Source organism: Colossoma macropomum, unplaced genomic scaffold (genome assembly GCF_904425465.1).
Source record: "Colossoma macropomum unplaced genomic scaffold, Colossoma_macropomum, whole genome shotgun sequence".
Lineage (NCBI taxonomy): Eukaryota > Metazoa > Chordata > Actinopteri > Characiformes > Serrasalmidae > Colossoma > Colossoma macropomum.
The window spans coordinates 46,657,629-46,678,356 of record NW_023494791.1 but is presented as its reverse complement, the minus strand read 5'-3'; the positions used below and the strand labels follow the sequence as shown (position 1 = coordinate 46,678,356).

General features: G+C 39.7%; 1 protein-coding gene across 3 annotated transcripts in view; it reads right to left on the bottom strand.

The window, feature by feature from the left end:
• The window catches only part of rock2a (rho-associated, coiled-coil containing protein kinase 2a), an 87,415-nt gene extending 76,027 nt beyond the window's left edge, over positions 1-11,388 (bottom strand). For all 3 annotated transcript variants that reach the window (XM_036575197.1, XM_036575198.1, XM_036575196.1), the window contains exon 1: positions 10,582-11,388. In XM_036575197.1, coding sequence (XP_036431090.1) covers positions 10,582-10,680 — 99 coding nt within the window. In that variant the 5' untranslated portion in view covers positions 10,681-11,388. The remainder of the gene's footprint in view (positions 1-10,581) is intronic.
• Between the last annotated feature and the right edge of the window lie 9,340 nt (positions 11,389-20,728).

Sequence of the window (20,728 nt, the reverse complement as noted above, 5' to 3'; positions counted from 1 at the left end):
ATCATTAATCAATCATTGTGCACAGTGGCCAAATTGGCTGACCGGCCACCATCCTAGACCAGGGGTCGGCAACATGCGGCTCTTTTCCTGCCCTGTTGTGGCTCCACAGCAGAATTAGATTTGTAGGTAATAATAAAATAATCCTCCTTTACAGTAAAATAAAGCTCTGCTGATCGTTCAACACAGTTTACCAATAAATGGTCTTAAACTCTGGAGTTAATGTAGAACTGCTAATTCACCCTTTAACCCTGAAGATCAGCGCAGACTGCTGGTCACCATAGCAACACTGACAACAATCTCGCCTAGCTAGTAGCTAACGAAACGGCAAAGAGAGAGATTTAAGACGAACATCGATAATTTGGAGACGAATGGACTAATTTGCATTTATAACCACTCCAGCTGGTTTCCTGATCCGTTTAATCTGCAACGAGAAAGAAGTCAGTTTCTCGTTCGAATTTTCCCGTTCCACCTTAAATGCAGCAGTTACATTCTGATGCCTCAGGTACTATTTAAGGTGGAACGGGAAATTCCAACACGAAGCTGGTAAATGAGAAGCGACTTCAGCCTTGTAAAAATTGAACGTTGAGAGACATTTTACTTTTGGAAAAGTTTCCTGCTGGAGATGTGAGAAAAGCTGAGCTAAAGCTTAAAGCGTTTATATTATATTTTCTGCGTATTCTCGTACATCAGCATATACCAAGACATATTTACAGCCAAGATGGTAAAATGGACATAAAATGCCAAAGGACAAAGTACCTTTTCTTAACACTTGGGTTGCGACCCCTGCTCTAGTAGTAGTGGGCTGTATGACCAAAAATGGTATACTAGTCTAGTTAAAACTCCTAATAGTTTCAGTATCTTACAGGTATACACATATTCAAATAAACCATATTAGATGTTGAAGTAAACCTATTTTTGTAGGTGAACAGTGGATTATTATTCAGGGATGCCCCTTAACATGTTAATAAGAGGCACCAAAGCAAACCTGAAGTGTTTTTGTTGTGCAAAATACTAAAAATTATTATACTAAGCTTTCACTACTTCATAGCTTCATTTGCCGTGTAGCTACAGCGAAAGACCAAAGAAGCACCAAACATGTCTCTTATCGCCTACGTTTGGGAGGAGAGGTAAACATTTTCTGCCAAACTACCCCTTTAAATATCCACTTAAAACACCCATTAAAAAGGAAACCTGCCTGATCTCCATAAAAGTCCATAAACCTCTTTTAATATTCCTCCTATAAAGGTGATTTACAGCACTGCGGCACAACACACGCTTTGGAAAGGACCCACTTAAAGCTCAGAGTGATCTTCTTCCTGTGCTGTAGATGCTTCAGGCAGACACACAACGTCCTTCCTTCCCTCGCTCACTCTGGATTTGAGTCGTGCTTTGATTTGCCGCCAATTTTAAACGGGGACGTCCCACTACAGGCAAAGGAAAGAGGCAGAATGAAAGGGCAAAGGCTGATGACACCATGAGCCGGGCAGATTTGGGGATGTACTGAACCGCAAGCACTGAGGTCAATATGAACCTCTCAGTGAGGGTCCGTCCCAGTGGTGTAGTTTTAGTTTCAGAAGCATGAAATGAAAGTTTTCGTTCAAAATAACCTGTAATACCTCATTCACTGATCTTACCTTATTATAAGCGCAAATACACTGCAGCTGATATATAATTGACTAAATATACGCAAACATTTAAGCGTTTTTATCGGCCCAACAATGGATTTGCAGCAACTAATAAACGAGCATCCTGCTTTTAGCTCATGTGGTCATGAAGTGGTGGGAATTTCCCTCTTTTAAACTCATGCAACCACAACTACGTTGCAAAAATAGTATCTTGTCAAGTAAAATTATCTTAAATCTAGTTGACACATCCAGTGTTTCCCATGCTGAGATTGTTGTAAGCTTATTTTAAGATTATTTAATTATTTTCCAAACATTTTATCTGTTTTAGGTGATTTTATTATGTAAAATTCTCTCACCATATTGGCAGACAGTTTTGCTTGTTTTGAGAAATGTGCTTGAAACCAGCAAAACTATCTGCCAGTATAGTGAGATCATTTTACTAATAAAATTACTTAAAAAATGTGTAGAAATAAGCTAAATAATCTTATAATAAGCGCACAACCACATCAAAACAAGAAATATTAGATATATCAACTAGAATTCAGATCATTTCACTTGACAAGATGCTATTTTTTGCACTGTACCCACCAGAGATCAGAGTACAGAGCAGCACAGCTCACTAAGGTAGATGAGAACATGAATCAGAAAACGTTTAAATAAGAAATGTAACGTCCAACTGAGTATTAATGAAATATATTAATCATCGATGCACCGATTTTGTCTGATTACACTTCCTTTTCAGCTGGATTGACTAGGGAGCCGATATTTTGGCAAATTTTTATCAGCTTTTTCTTGTGGGCTAAAGTACGGTGGCTGAGAAGACCCAAAAAACAGCAAGTAAAAAAACGAGCTACAAACACAGAAACACATGCAACTTCAGAAACGCTGATGAGCCAGTCACAGCAGAGGTGTTTCTGGAGGGCAGTCAGACGACGGAGCCATTCAGACTTTTAGATTCTGTGCAGCACAAATATTTACCGGTAAAAATACGTTAACTTTTATTTGAGCGGATTACTGACATCACTGTATCGTAATGAGAATTAGCTGTAGAGTGTAACTGTAACCCTACCTTAAACACCCACCGGCAGCGACTTTTTGCCTCTTGTCGGCTGTTCGCGCTCACAGACGTCATGAACGTACATGAGGTGCTGTTTTAAACTCCTATAACTCGAGTTTAAAAGCTCTTAAAAATATAACAGCAGTGTTAAGATGTTTTATGCTGCTCTGTGTTCAAAGAACACATGAAACACAACAGCAAACCTCCAATAGTTTCTTTTAGCCAAGCTCACAATATAAATGGTTATTTTCTCTTTAAACAAAACTGGCACCTTGAATATGTGAATGAAAATAATATCTGCTTTAAAAAAATAAATAAATAAATATTAATTAATGATTTTGTCCTTGTTATCTAGATTGAACTGCTTGTTTAAAGACTGCATACCACACACACACACACACACACACACAGGGGAGAGAGAGTGAGCGCTGTGGCTAATACAGTCAGCCTAATGGTCTGCAAACAAGCGCATTATGGTGGCTAAGTGACAGTAATCAGCTTGAGTTAGAGTTAACGACAAACTAAACGAGCACGAGTGAGTGAGTGAGTGAGTGAGTGAGTGAGACTCAAAATCTGTAACAGGAGGAATAAATTATTACAGATATGATTCTGTGGAGACTCAGTGTTTCAGATCACTTCATACAGCCAGAGTGGCTGTCTCTCTCCCTCTCTCTCTGCTCTATCTCGGTCTCTCTCTCCCTCTTTCCCACAGCTTTGTCTTCTCTGAGTTAAACCAGAATGAGCCAGAGACTATAAACGGCACTGAGAGAGAGATAGAGAGAGAGAGATAAAGAGAGAGACAGAGGGGGTGAGAGAGAGAGAGCAATAAAAAGACAGAGAGCAGAGAGAGAGCAATAAGAGAGAGACAGAGAGAGACAGAGACAGAGAAAGAGAGAAAAGAGAGAGAAAGAGATAAAGAGAGAGGGAGAAAAAACAGAGAGAGATGTAAATGGGATGAGGAGAGAAGTAGAGAGCGAGAGAAAGAGAGCGATGATGTAGATATAGAGAGAGAGAGAGAGAGAGAGAGAGAGAGGGAGAGAGAGTGAAAGTGCAAGAAGAAAGAGACACAAGGCAAGGGAAAAAAATGGCGATGGGATGACAGAGGAGAGAAAGTAAAAAAAGAGCAAGAGAGAAAACAAGTGAACAATAAAGAAAGATAAAAATAGTAAAAAGAGTCTTAGAGACTGACAAAGAGGAAAAGGTATAGAGAGATGGAGACGGGATGAGAGAGAGAGACAAAGAAAGTGAAAGAAGGAGGAGAGAGTAAAAGGAGAAAGAAAGAGAGAGAGAGAGAGAGAGAGAGAGAGAGGGGTGCGAAGAACAGAGAGACAAAGAAAATAGAGACAGCAATGGGATGAGTGTGAGTAACAGAGAGAGAGAGAGAGAGAGAGCGAGAGAGAGAGAGGGGAAAGAAAGAAAGAACAAAAGAAAGAGCTCTGTTTACACCCACACACTGTTTTCCATTTTTTCTCTCCTCCGCTCATCTCTCCATCCACAGTCCTCTCCCTCTCCTGACGGCTGAGCTGCCGAAGACCCTCCACACAGATAACACCACCACGTCCACAGACACAGCACTGTCTTTAAAAAATAACCCGTCAATCAGGGCTGATTGATTGATCACACTCAATTATTCAATTAAACTAATTTAATTTACCTTCTGGATGAATCGTCAGTGACGAGCTGTCAGTCTTCCTAATGATGATGCATGTTTTTAGCTTTCCTGCCGCTCTCTTACAGTCAGAAACAGGCTGACTGACTCACACAGTGCTCTTACAGATTTATCAGTAAAGTCTTTTAAAAGGCTTCCTACTTTATTAAAGGAGAATTCCACCAAATTTTACAAAATTTCTGCATTATTCAGTGGTTGAGATGTAATCAGAGTGATTCAGAGAGGTTTGGTGTGAAATGGTTCTGATGTCTTTACAGTGATGGTGATAGGAACCAGGGGTCGCCATGACTACAACACAAATATAAACATTTTATTTACTATCCAAAACCACCAGTGAACCTACACGAGTCTTCTGAGTTTATATGGAATGATGATGATGGAAAAATCAAGGTGAAGGTTAAACTATACCATTCATAGCCATTTCATGTAGTAACCTTCTGTGAGGGAGCTTTTAGAGGTGGACGTCTGGTTCCTATCACCACCACTGTGAACAATTCTCACTCGGTAAGTTTCTCTAGAACAGAGCGTTTCACACCAAACCACTCTGAATGACCCTGTTTACATCTCAAACATTTAAATAGGCAGGAATTTTGGTGGAGTTCCCCTTTAATGTCAAGTTAAGTTCATTTTTACTGGCTAGAGCTTTTTTAATAAGTCTGACTACTTTATTAATTGTTAAAATAGTCAGCAGTCGATGACGGCGAGTACTGGTTAATATATCTATAAACATATATTAGTCAACAGTACTGATTATTAGTTTTATCAGAATTGATAGATCATAAGAACTTAGCTAACTGCAGTGTGTTACTCACAGAGCACTTCAGACTGTGCTGAACAGAAACTAAATAAACAGTAAATTTCCTTTCTGGAAGTCTTTAACAAGTATACTTTCGTTCTCTTTGGTGCAATTTTAAGAGAAGAAAAACAACAAAACAGTCCAATCAAAACAAGCCATATCAGATACGATGATAGCCTATTTTTAGATGATCATCCTAAAGGGAAACTCCACCAATTTTTCATCAAAATCCTGCCTAAATAAAGGTTTAAGACATAAACAGAGTCATTCAAAGTGGTTTGGTGTGAAACGCTCTGTTAGTGAAACTTACCGAGTCAGAATGGTTCACAGTGGTGGTGATAGGAACCAGACGTCCACCTCTAAAAGCTCCCTCACAGACAGTTACTACATGAAATGTTTATGAATTCACTGCCTTTTTCCAAATGTTTTGAAAAGATTTTGGCCTAAACCTTATTTTTTATATCCATTCATGGTGGAGGGATACATGCAGGGTGTTACGAGGCAAAGTAGTCCCCAAAGAAAACTTATTTTTAAAGATTTATTAATATTTTACCATCATCAACATTCCATTTAAACTCAGAAGACTCCTGTAGGTTCACTGGTGGTTCTGGATAGTAAATAAAATGTCTATATTTGTGTTGTAGTCATGGCGACCCCTGGTTCCTATCACCACCACTGTAAAGACATCAAAACCATTTCATACCAAGCCACTCTGAATGACTCTGTTTACACCTCTCACACTGAACTATGATCAAATTCTGAAAAATGAGTGGAGCTGTCCTTTAACTGGAGTGCTGCACTGAAAATAGCTAACTGTAAAGCTTCTTTTTAAAGGAGAAATATCAGATCAGTTTCTATGCTGGATGTCGTCAGAACTTACAGAACACTGAATAAATGTTTCATTACAAAGAGAACATAATTAGTCCTGGATTTAGTGCAGCGCAGAGGGTTAAATGTTAGATAAGAGTCTCTATACTCAGCTCAAAAAATGGAAAAAAAAATAATAAAATAAAAAATTACAAATGAGCAATATGGAAAAAATTAATATCATTATACTTGATTCAGGACTTTATTGATACTTGAACAGGACGTTTTTACAGCACGTGATGCACCATCATTTATTTTTCTGACATCTGATAAGTTAGAACCGACAAATTAGTGCCAGATTTTAAACATACTATCAAAACTATGAATCAAATTACAACCCCAATTACAAAAGAGTTGGGACGCTGTGTAAAATGTACATAAATGTAAATTAATGTACATAAACGAGTATCCAGTATTGACCGTCAGCCTTTTCCCTTGTGTACAGGGATTTCTCCAGATTCTCTGAATCTTTCGATGATATTATGTACTGTAGATGGTGGGATATCCAAAGTCTTCGCAACTTTATGTTGAGGAACATTTCTCCACAGTTTTTAGACGCAGTTTTTCGCGGATTGGTGAACCTCTGCCTCTCTAAAATGCTCTTTTTATACTCAGTCAGGTGAGTTAGTTGCAAATTGCTCCTACAGCTGTTTTTCTTATTAGTACCACTTACTTTTCCAGCCTTTTGTTGCCCCAACTTTTCTGAGATGTGTTGCTGCCATCAAGTTCTAAACGAGTTTAATGTTTTTCATGAAATGGTACAATGTCTCACTTTCAACATCTGATGCGTGTTCTATGTTCTATTGTGAATAATATACGGTTCTATGAGATTTGCAAATCATTGCATTCTGTGTTTATTTACATTTATTTACATTTTACACAGCGTCCCAACTCTTTTGGACTAAATCCAATTAATCAGGATCAATTATGCCGTTTTTAATCAAACATGCAGCTGGGAAGTGATTTTTAATGATTTTTGTGTGCTCAAAAATCATGTTGTGACATATTGTGATGTCATTTGTCACGATAACAATAAATATTCACAAATAATCACTGCACTCAGTTTTTTAAACAGTATTTTAAAAGAGCCCATAACCTTCGTTTTTCTCATCTTACTGTGTTACCGTTTCACTGACTACCATTTACGACGTTTGTGCAGACTTTAATTTTGACGTGTCCATTTTCCAACGTCTCTTAACCCCCAGAATAAAAGCCTCTGTTCTGATTGTCAAAATGGTTCTATGTAGAACCATATACAACAAATACCCCCCAATCTGAAGAGGTCAGAAAAGGAGGAAGAAACAACAACAACAACAACAACAACAACAACAACAACAACAACACTGACTCCATGATAAATACAACACCAGCAACAGCAGCACATTCAAACCTGCAGCTACACTCTTCTATACAGAACCACGAGGTCTACACAGAACCATTTCCGTGCTTATCTGGTACTCTGCATGGTGAAATGGTTCTTCAGGTTGATAGAGAACTCTACATAGCACCAAAAAGGGTTCTGCTATTGTTACAAGCTTGACACTGTTACAATAGCACAACTCTTTTCGGTGCTATACAGAACCATTCGCCATCAATCAGAACGTACAGAACCATTTATGCATGAAATGGTTCGACAGAACTCGTGGTTCTAAATAGAACCATCTTTTTTTAAATGGTGTAGAATCAAAACAACTCAACATAACCACAGCAGAACCCTTTTTTGGCCCTACACAGAACCATTTTCAAAAAGGTTCTATGAAGAACCATATACAACACATTCTCCATCAATCTGAAGAACCTTTTTACCATGCACAGAAACCATTTAAGTGTGCTAGGCGTTCTGCATAGAACTCATGGTTCTGAATAGAACCATCACCTTTGCTTAGAACCATCTTTTTTTTTTTTTTAATAGTGCAGAATCAAAACAACTCAACATAACCACAGCAGAACCCTTTTTGGTCCTACTCAGAACCATTTTCAAAAAGGTTCTATGTACAAAAACCTCTGTTCTGATTGGCTGCCCTGTGTTGTGTCCTGTTATAAGCAGTGTGTTTCAGCCTGGCCTGCTTTTTCTGAACTTCTGCGCGAGTGGGCGGAGCCAAACCTCCGTAGGTGGACTCATGTAAATGTGTTGGTTTTTGTGACATCACAAAAATGAAAGTAATTTCTGTTTGAGCTTGTAACATCAAGGCGATCTGACTCAGGAGTGGAAAATATTACACACAGCTGTGCACTTTTTTCTCCACAACCATCCGAGCGCACCACAAAAATGTTGTGCAATGTCAAAAAGTAGGGTCCCCCCTCCCCTCCCTTCCCCACCCCTCCTCTCCTCCCCCTCGCCACCCCGAATTCACACCGCGGTCTGACTATTTGTCACATCTGTGAGAATAACCCTAACGTGAGTCTGCTCAACTCAACCTGCATATAAACACAGGCAGGACCCTCGCCGGACTCAGAGCACGTCGCCTCGAGGGTCATTTCACAGCCGTATTTACAGACCCTGATACTCGTTTTTCTGTTCTCGGCTCTGGGAGCCACTCTGAGGGCGAAAGGCTGAAGAACGGAGAACCCAAACAGCGCAGAGAGGCTTTTCCGCATAACTTTAATGCGTGTTTATCCAGGGGAAAACCTCCCTTTACCTGCAGGAACATGCAAGAAAATACCAAACCAGCAGTGGCTTTAGGTCTCCACCACCACAAGCCACAGGATGCAGGAAGCAGCAATTACGAAATTTGTCATGTTGCAGGCCGACGATATGACTATATTTGGTGTGAGCAGAGAATGAAGTCACAGGTTGACGGAGTTGCAGCCATTCAAATATGGCAAAGAGTGGCAGGAGGGCAGATTAGCAAGAGGAGAACCGGACTGAGGGTCTGTGGGCAGTTAGGAGGTGACAAGGAGGTCAGAAAAGAAAGAAACAAACAACAACAACAACAACAACAACAACATTACCTGATAAATACAACAGCAGCACATTCACACCTGCAGCTACACTCTTCTATACAGAACCACGAGGTCTACACAGAACCATCTGCGTGCTTATCTGGTACTCTGCATGGTGAAATGGTTCTTCAGATTGATAGAGAACTCTACATAGCACCAAAAAGGGTTCTGCTATTGTTACAAGCTTGACATTGTTACAATAGCACAACTCTTTTTGGTGCTATACAGAAACATTCGCCATGAATCAGAACGTACAGAACCATTTATGCATGAAATGGTTCGGCAGAGCTCATGGTTCTAATTAGAACCGTTACCTTTGTTTGGAACCATCTATTTTAAGAGTGTTGTATCAAAACAACTTGACATCTACCAAAATGTAGAACCTCATAAAACGCATTCTCCATCAACCTGAAGAACATTTTCACCATGCGAAGAACCATTTAAGTGTGCTGGGCGTTCTGCATAGAACCATTACCTTTGCTTAGAGCCATCTTTTTTTTAATTATGCAGAATCAAAACAACTCAACATACCAACAGCAGAACGCTTTTTGGTCCTACACAGAACCATTCTCAAAAAGGTTCTATGTAGAACCATATACAACAAATACTCCATCAATCTGAAGAACTCTTTTCAACATGCAAAGTACCATTTAAGTAAGGGTTCTGCACAGAACTCATGGCTCTACATAGAACCATTACCTTTGCTTAGAACCATCTTTTTTTTTAATAGTGCAGAATCAAAACAAATCCACATACCAACAGCAGAACCCTTTTTGGTCCTACACAGACTCAAGAACCCTCAAAGAACCGTCTTTTCTAAGAGTATAGTATCAAAACAACTAAACATCATACCAACAGAACCATGTTCAAAAGGTTCTATGTAGAACCATATGCAAAACAGCCTTTTCACCATGCAAAGAACCATTTAAGTGTGCTAGGCGCTCTGCAATGAACTCATGGTTCTAAATAGAACCATTACCTTTGCTTAGAACCATCTGTTTTTTAATAGTGCAGAATCAAAACAACATAACAGCAGAACCTTTTTTGGTCCTACACAGAACCATTTTCCAAAAGGTTCTATGTAGAACCCTATACAACACATACTCCATCAATCTGAAGAACTTTTACACCACGCAAAGAACCATTTAAGTAACTTGTGCTAAGGGTTCTGCACAGAACTCATAGCTCTACATAGAACCATTACCTTTGCTTAGAACCATCTTTTTTTTTAAATAGTGCAGAATCAAAACAAATCCACATACCAACAGCAGAACCCTTTTTGGTCCTACACAGACTCAAGAACCCTCAAAGAACCGTCTTTTCTAAGAGTATAGTATCAAAACAACTAAACATCAAACCAATAGAACCATTTTCAAAAGGTTCTATGTAGAACCATATGCAAAACAGCCTTGTTTTACCATGCACAGAACCATTTAAGCATGCTACGGGGTCATGGCTCCACACAGAACCGTTCCTCTCCCTAAGAACCATCTTTTTGAGAGCGCAGTATCGAAACAAACCCGACGCAGCTGCCGTGCATTCCTGCAGGTCGCAGCCTCGCTGAGCGCCGCTGCGTCCAGTCGATCAAACATTCACGAGCGCGCGCGCGCGGACACTCACTCACCAGCAAACTCTCCAAGTTGATGGCGGACCTGGGGTCCCTGATCAGGGCCTCCAGCTTCCTCAGCCTGTTCTCCATCCTCCTCTCCGCCCCAGGAGACATCGCAGCCCGCGCCTAAGTCCCTCTCAGCCTTGGCATTGAATAATGTATATGAAGGTGTTCGCTTACTCCGGGCTGCCGGGGCCTAGAGCACCTAGAGCAGCCTCCTCCTCCGCCTCCGCCTCCGCCTCCCGCCCCAAACTCTCTGGCACGATCCAGGATCGAGGAACCGAAAAACAATAGAGCAGAAAGAGCTTCTCGGCCGCACAAATCAACAAATAAGAGCCCAGAAACTTCTGTGAAAGTTGCAGGACTAAGACGGGTCAACTTCTGACCCCATGTTTGGCTTCAGGCTTCAAAAGTTTTGTGTTATTTTTTTATTTGGAGGATGGATCCAGCACCTCCACCACCCGCAGCAGCAACAGCAGGGCGTTTTCTCCTCTCCTCTCCTCTCCCCTCCTCTCTTCTCTCTTCTCTTTCTCAGGCTCTCTCTCCCCTCCAAACGTCCTGCTGTTTTTTTCCCCCCTACTTTGGTTTATTTTTCTCGTCTCTCCCCCAAAACGCCTCCTCTTCTTCGCACTGTTCTCTTCTTCTTTTTCTCCTCTTCCTCCTTCCTTCCTTCTCTCGCCATAAACTACTCAGAGGCCCATCGAGACAGTGTCCGTGTGGATTAATGAATTCAACGCATTTCTCAGTTTTCGGAGGGGCTGGTCTGCTTCCCTCCGCCTCTTTCTCCACAACTATTCCTCGCTCTTCCAACAGCGACAGCTTTTTTTTTTCTTTTCCCACCCGTTTTCCGACACGTCCCGCCTTCTCGGCGCTGCGATTGGCTGGTGTGGCGCACTCGCAGCAGCGCGCTGATTGGACGGCTGTCGCGTCACCGTAGCAACCGTGTAAAAACAGTGACGAGGCTGAAGTCAGCTTCTTGTTTTTTCCGTTCCACCTTAAATACTACAGCGGTTACAGCACCATTTAAGGTGGAACGGGGAAATTCGAACCAGAAGCTGGCGAATACGAAGCTGACTTCAGCTTCGTGACCAAGTTGTGGACGAATATTCGACCAAAAACTGCAAACTTTATTCCATTGGTATATTTTTTACAAAATGTTTCATTTTTAATTATTTTATTTTTAGGTTTAAACTAACAGATCAGGATAGACAGTGTGAGGCAGAGTAAAGGAGATGGAGAAATGTGAACCATAAAAGCCACAGCTAACACTTTCCCAGCTCCAACTGTAGACTGTGATATAACTGGCTTGGGCTGCGTTCCAATATGCGAACATACGTACTTCTACCATAGGTTTCTCATCTAGTGCATAGAATAAATGTCCTAACATACGACTCCTGTGTGGCGATTACAGCTCATATTAGTTAGCCAACTTGTTAGCCGTATCTATCGTGATTAGTTTTGCTAGAAATTGCGTTCAGACTGCAGAGGCTTCAACCATACTGAGTACTTGCGAACTTGTAGACTTGCACTAGCGTTCTTACTAGTGTGCACTATTTAGGGTACCAGTATGAATAACACTCACTCTTGGTGAGTGTTCACCTCACACATACAATAAATATAATGAATAAAAAAATTAGCTAAAGAGATTAAGGGTGTAAGAAAATATCGATACACTTGAGTATCGCAATATTATGTTTTGTGATACTATATCGATTCTCAGAAACACAGTATCAATTTTTAATTTAAGGTTTACATTAAAAAATTCGTGGCAGGCCGCGGTTTATTTGTGTTGTGTTTAAACCCCCAACCATTTGGTGGCAGTGTTGTGATCCATCTTCAGCCATTAGACTTTTTCTTTTGCTCAGATTTTGTGTATATGGTGTTGTGTTTTTTATTCTGAGTTTTCCTAAAATTAGATTTTAAAAATCTGCAGATGGTTGTATATAGAACCTTTGAAAAACTTTATATATAGCATCAAAAAAGTGTTCTTCTATTGTTATGATGTCAAGCTTGTCATAGTAGAACCATATAAAACAAATCCAATCAATCTAATCCAAAAAACCATAGAACCCTTTCATGAAGCGAAGAACCCTTTAATCGTGCAAAGGGTTCTTTGAGTGTTTATGGTTCTATATAGAACCTTTTTTCTTTTTTTTTTTTACTAAAGAACCAGGTACTATTAGGATGGTGGATCATTCTCAGCACTGCAGTAACTCTGACGTGGTGGTGGTGTGTTAGTGTGTGTTGTGCTGGTCTGAGTGGATCAGACACAGCAGTGCTGCTGGAGTTTTTAAACACTGTGTCCACTCACTGTCCACTCTATTAGACACTCCTACCTTGTCAGTCCACCTTGTACATGTAAAGTCAGAGACGATAGCTCATCTGCTGCTGCACAGTTTGTGTTGGTCCTTCATCAGTGGTCACAGGACGCTGCCCACAGGACGCTGTTGGCTGGATATTTTTGGTGGTGGACTATTCTCAGTCCAGCAGTGACACTGAGGTGTTTAAAAACTCCAGCAGCACTGCTGTGTCTGATCCACTCAGACCAGCGCAACACACACTAACACACCACCACGTCAGTGTTACTGCAGTGCTGAGAATGACCCACCACCCAAATAGTACCTGCTCTGTGAGGGTCCATGGGGGTCCTGACCACTGAAGAACAGGGTAAAAGGGGGCTAACAAAGTATGCAGAGAAACAGATGGACTACAGTCTGTAACTGTAGAACTACAAAGTGCACCTATATAGTAAGTGGAGCTGATAAAATGGACAATGAGCATAGAAACAAGGAGGTGGTCATAAAGTTATGCCTGATCGGTGTATCATATAATAACTATTATATACAGACCTTTACAGAATGATATAAATCATGTACCGTTTAAGGTGGAACGGGAAAATTCGAACAAGGAGCTGGTGATTAGAAAGCTAACTTCAGCTTCGTGAGACAGTTAACATTTGTCTTATTTTGCCTATGTATATTACTGTGAACTAATGATTAAAGAGCTTAAAGACATTTGTTAAGCTTAAAACAGTGAAATTTGGAAAGTAGTAACTGTTTCACTTATCATATCTGTATTATTCATACTGGTACCCTAGGAAGTGCAGACCAGTAAGAACGCTAGTGCAAGTCTACAAGTCCGCAAGTACTCAGTATGGTTGAAGCCTCTGCAGTCTGAACGCAATTTCTAGCAAAACTAATCACGATAGATACGGCTAACAAGTTGGCTAACTAATATGAGCAGTAATCGCCACACAGGAGTCGTATGTTTGGACATTTTTTCTATGCACTTGATGAGAAATCTATGGTAGAAGTACGTATGTTCGCATATTGGAACGCAGCCCAAGCCAGTTCTATCACAGTCTACAGTTGGAGCTGGGAAAGTGTTAGCTGTGGCTTTTATGGTTCACATTTCTCTATCTCCTTTACTCTGCCTCACACTGTCTAGCCTGATCTGTTAGTTTAAACCTAAAAATAAAATAATTTACCAAAAAATATACAATTTGAACAAACTTTGCAGCTTCTGATTGAACATTAATCCTCGGATTGGTCACGAAGCTGAAGTCAGCTCCTCATTCGCCAGCTTCTTGTTCCAATTTCTCCGTTCCACCTTAAATGGTGGAGGCGCCAGGCTGTGACTGCTGCACCATTTAAGGTGGAACGGGGAAATTCGAACAAGGAGCGGGCGAATAGGAAGCCGACTTAAGTCTCGTAATTTGGTCCGCGACCTTTTTTTTTAGCTGCCTCACTGTCCAATCAGCGGGCGTCTGAGTTTGAAATGCCAGCCAATCAGAGCGCAAGAGGCGGGAGCTGCCGGAATACGGGTGGTAAAAAAAAATAGAGCTCGTCCCTCTGACGTAACCCCGAGACGACAGCATTCTTTACCCATGAGCCTCTGTTCCTCCCGGCTCGCGCCCACGAACGGAGGCGCGCGGGAGGCAGCGGCTGTAACCAAGCAACGAACTTAGACTTTAAAAATAACAACAATAGTAATGTAAACAAGTGTGGCGCTTGTTTGGCTGTTTTTCGGCCCAGATGTTCTGCCAAAGAACTCATTTCATAACTTTAGAACCTTTTATGTATTTTCGTAGATTAAAACGAACGTGTTGAAGGAGAACTCCACCCATTTTTCAAAAAAATTCTGTCTAAATAAAGGTTTAAGATGTAAACAGAGTCGTTCAGAGTGGTTTGGTGTGAAACGCTCTGTTCTAGATAAATGTACTGAGTCAGAACTGTTCACAGTGGTGGTGACAGGAACCAGACGTCCACCTCTAAAAGCTCCCTCACAGAAAGTTACTACATGAAATGGTTATGAATTCCCTGCCTGATGACTGAGACACTGTTTTATGATAAAGTGATCTGAACTGGTTTAAAATGTATTTTAATCCATTTGTTTTAATCTATTTATGGCGGAGGGATACATGCAGGACGTTGTAACACAAAATAGTCCCCAAAGAAAACTTATTTTTTCAGATTTTCCACTATTTTCCATCATCAACATTCAATATAAACACTCAGAAGACTCGTGTAGGTTCACTGGTGGTTCTGGATAGTAAATAAAATGTCTATAGTTGTGTTGTAGTCATGGCGACCCCTGGTTCCTATCACCACCACTGTAAAGACAACTGAACTATTTCACACCAAACCACTCTGAATGACTCTGTTTACACCTCAGTGACTGAATTATACTGACATTTTGGAAAATTGGTGGAATTCCCCTTTCAATGAATATGAAAGCTTTACTGGTGGCTGTAAACAAATAAACAAGCCATTACAATCAAAGTCTAGAAAGAGTTTTTTCCATAAATACTAAAAACCTGATTACAGAAGGCTTAATATGAAGTTTATTCAAGCAGTAACTGATATAATTCAATTCATATTTGCTCTGCAGGCCCGACCGGAGACTCCACACCGCTACAGATGGCATTTAATTAAATGTTGTTTCATTTATTTTCTTCTGTATTGCTGAGATAACTGCAAGCAGCTTCGCGTATAATTCTACTCTCATGATTGAATCACTTGAGACGACTCATCTGCTCCTTTGCCAACAAAAACACCTTCACATTTGCTTATACAGAAATCTGATACATGGCAATGTATGAGTTTCAAATACATGACGTATATATTAATGAATTTCCCTTATATCTAACTTATATTAGTCACATATGGGCATATATGTGACACACATGCCAACTTATTTGAAATTGGCCATTTTCAAATATGATACATATATTTTAGGTAGGGCAGCACGGTGGTGCTGTTGCCTCACAGGGAGAATGGCCTGGGTTCGATTCCTGGCCGGGCGACCAGGGTCGTTTCTGTGTGGAGTTTGCATGTTCTCCCCGTGTCTGCGTGGGTTTCCTCCGGGTACTCCGGTTTCCTCCCACAGTCCAAAAACATGCAGTCAGGCTGATTGGACACGCTAAATTGCCCCTAGGTGTGTGTGTGAATGTCTGTCTGTCTGCCCTGCGATGGACTGGCGACCCTGTCCAGGGTGTATCCTGCCTTCCGCCCAATGACAGCTGGGATAGGCTCCAGCACCCCACCGTGACCCAGAAGGATAAGTGGTTTAGATGATGTATGTATATATGTATGTATTTTAGGTATATATAAACACATAACACACATATTTAAAAATCTGTACAAAAGAAAACATTTTTCCTATATGGATGAAATATTACTTATTTATGTTAGCTGCAAGTTCTGTCTAATAAAGCAGACAGTGAGTGGACACAGAATGTGTTGTATATGGTTCCAAAAAAAAAAGCACCAAAAAAGGGTTCTTCTATGGTTACGATGTCAAGCTTGTCAAGATTGTTTTTCAGTTTTTGATGTAATTTAAAACGCCTGTTGCTCTTTACATTGTGTATAAATTTCATGATGAATGGACCAAAAGAAACGACCCAAAACGACTTGGGTTCCACTGACTTACATTAAAACACACACCTGACTGACATGCATAGAAACTATTGTTATTTACCAGCAGAGCTGGACTGTATGATAATACAATATAACATTATATATATATATATATATATATATATATATATATCCAGTTGGCCAATGGTTCTGATTGTATATATATTCACAACACACTAAGGGGGCAGTGAGGACACTTGCCCGGAGTGGTGGGCAGCCCTATCCCAAGGCTGGTTGAACTCGTCTTCGGTTCATTTCCTTTGGATCCTGCAGATCATTAATGACATAAATGGACTTGTATTTGTACCCTGCACTCCTTCAGGAAAACAGGAAGAAAAATAAAAGACATCATCAGGAGAAGCAGAGTGGTCTTGGCCCAGTCCCTCCCTCCACACTGAACCACTTAATTACGAGACATAAAATTGTTTTCTGATTAGTCGTCTGGACCGAAACGCAGTCAACGTTGAACCTGCGAGGCCTTGACTGCCTGGAGACTGAACTGCCTCACAGAGTTCCAACCACTTCCAACCAACCAACTCTTAAAATGAAATGTTTTGGTGGTTCTCCTTGAGGAACACATGGAATATATAATGATCACTAACAACATTCTGACCACCTCCTTGTTTCTACGCTCATTGTCCATTTTATCAGCTCCACTTACTATATAGGTGCACTTTGTAGTTCTACAGTTACAGACTGTAGTCCATCTGTTTCTCTGATACTTTGTTAGCCCCCTTTTACCCTGTTCTTCAGTGGTCAGGACCCCCATGGACCCTCACAGAGCAGGTACTATTTGGGTGGTGGATCATTCTCAGCACTGCAGTAACACTGACGTGGTGGTGGTGTGTTAGTGTGTGTTGTGCTGGTCTGAGTGGATCAGACACAGCGGTGCTGCTGGAGTTTTTCACCTCAGTGTCGCTGCTGGACTGAGAATAGTCCACCAACCAAAAATATCCAGCCAACAGCGTCCTGTGGGCAGCGTCCTGTGACCACTGATGAAGGACTAGAGGATGACCAACACAAACTGTGCAGCAGCAGATGAGCTATCGTCTCTGACTTTACATCTACAAGGTGGACTGACAAGGTAGGAGTGTCTAATAGAGTGGACAGTGAGTGGACACAGAATGTGTTGTATATGGTTCTTTATATAGCACCAAAAAAGGGTTCTTCTATGGTTATGATGTCAAGCTTGTAACAATAAAAGAACCCTTTTTGGTGCTATATAGAGCCATTTTCAAAAAGGTTCCGCATAGAACCATATAAAACACATCCTCCATCAATCTGAAGAGCAGTTTCACAACGCAAAGAACACTTTAAGCATGCAAAGGTTTATTTGCATGTTCATGGTTCTATATAGAACCATTTTCTTCACTAAAGAACCCTTGAAGAACCATCTTTTTTTAAGAGTGCACATGACTGTACTACAACAACCAGCACTGACCAAATGAGTCAACGATTAGAGCAACACTGCCCCCTGGTGGGCCAGAAACACATAACCTAATGGTCTTTACCATTATCTTTATAGAGATATGGAATTTCTTTATTTTCTGGAGCTCCCTCAGCAATATTACACACACACATATATATATATATATATATATATATATATATATATATATATATATATATACACATACATATACATACACATATGTGTGTGTGTGTTATATTGTATTATCACACATACAGCCATACAGTCCAGCTCTGCTAGTAAATAACAACAGTTTCTAAGCATGTGAGTCAGGTGTTTGTATGTATAGAGAGAAAGATAGAAAACAAACTGATCATCTAATAAAACAAATGAATAATAATCAGCACTTGACAGGCACACTTTACCTTCTCCTCCACTTAACTGAGATAAAAGAAAAACTTTCTGAGAACCATTTTGGTGGAGAAGTAAACCAGATTTTCAGATATGCATCTTTTACAGGAACCGCTCTTGAATTTTTTTTCATGAAATAATAATAATAAAAACCTCTGTGACTAATTGCACCTGTTTTTCGCTGAAGCCTGAGTCAGGAGCTTATGAATCAATAAAGGCAAAACATAAATGAGTCATAAAGCAGCTCCTGATGTTACTGGAAGATAAGCAACATTAATGTGCCAGACTCAGTCTGATGCCAACACGAAGCTCGATGTGATCAGCCACCACAGCGCGCTGCCAAAGCAACTCCTACACTCAGCCTAACATTAAAAAACTGTTATTTATTCCATAAATTGAAGATAATATTTGAGCACACAGCCTCAAACCAAAGCTCTCAATATGTGTAAGAAATAAAACGGATTTAAAATCAATTAAATACACTCAGTGACTTAAAGTCTTAAGGATCAATGTGTGGGTCCATATTTCAATTCCACACTTTCATAACACAGTTTCATAAGTTACTGAATCATTCATAGCAGTTACTGAATAATTCATAACAGTTACTGAATAATTTATAACAGTTACTGAATAATTCATAATAGTTACTGAATAATTCATAACAGTTACTAAACAATTCATAATAGTTCCTGAATAATTCATAACAGTTACTGAATAATTCATAATAATTAATGAATAATCAGTAAATACTTCATAGTAATTGCTGGATAATTCATAGGAGTTACTGAATAATTTGCAGTAGTTACAGAATAATTTGTAATAATTACTGAATAATTCATAGTTGTTACTGAATAATTTGTAGCAGTTACTGAATAATTTACAGTAGTTATTGAATAATGCATAGTAGATACTGAATAATTTGTAATAATTACTGAATAATCCATAGTAGTGCCTGAATAATTCATAGTAGTTACCTAATTATTTATAGTAATTACTTACTAATTTATAGTACTTAATAATTCAAAGACGTTACCAAATAATTAATATTATTTACTGAATAATTTATAGTAGTTACTGAATAATTTTGAATAGTTACTGAATAATAGGTTGTAAGATTAATAACAGAATGATAAGCCAGCGGTTGAAGAGGTTAAATCAGGCAAAGGAAATGAAACTTATATAGACTTATATAACTTTATATAACTATATCTTTGCTGTCGGAGCAAAACCTCAATCTCCAAAATGATGAATGAAAAAAAAAAACTTAATTTATAATGTAAATTAATCCAGCCAGATTTTTTGGTTCAGATTTGTCATTAAAATTTGTCACTATGTAAAGGGAGCCGTTTTTTTCAAATGATAATAAAATGGACAGTCACACAACCTTCGTTTCAGAAATGTAAGTTTTTAATTATATTGGACTAAAACATACAACATCGCACTGTTAACATTTTATAATGATCATGACTAAGAGGCTGTATCGACTCTGGATCAGTCACGTCTGACTTACACAATAAGGTCAGTATTGATTCCAATACAAATCCAGACTATCCGAAAGGCGCGTCGCCACTCGTAACATTGGGATGGAAAGGCAGTGCAACATTTACTACACTTTAAAGCATTTGGCACGAGCGCCACTGTGCAACTCATACTGAGGAACAACTGAATGAATCAGGTAACAGATTTTTACATGTACTGCAATAAATATATAGTAAGTAATATTTAAATGTGCATATTTGACTTTGCAATGCTATATGAGGTATTTTGCCAACTGTGGAAGAGATCAACTGCTTGTAGCCACAGAAACTGAAAACTGTCTAAATAATTCTAGCAAAAAAGGAGATCTAGAAGAGGGATGTCCAGTGCTGACAGTGTGCCGGGAGGGAAAGAGCAGCACAAAGAGGATGATGAATAGAAATCAACGAACAGCAGAATAAAACATACCCAGACTCTATGAGTGTGTTTACATGCACTCAATAATCCGATCACAGTCAGATGTCTGCAGTTATCTGATTATTCAAATGGTCATGTAAACACCATACTCCAATCTAGAAATCTGATTAAGAAATCCGATAAAGAGGCTGGGTTTTAGCTCAGTGATCAGATTTCTCAGTGCATGTGAACTCTTACTCTGATTTCTTTCGGATTTCTCAGTCTGAGCATGTGCGAAAACAGACAGCGGTACTGGAAATAAGCGAGCAGCGTAACCGCGAGATGATTTATGTTTATACTCAACTTGCACTCTGTATTGACAGGTTCGGGTCTGAACTTTTGACTAAAAATGAGTAAAAATGTAACGAATGTTTGTTTCTTCATTTCTCATCCTGTTTCAATGAGCTACGATTCAGAAATAGTGAAAGAAAACGTAAGAGGAGTTTGAAGGTGTACAGGCCAGAGACAGTAAAGAGGATTCATCTTGGAA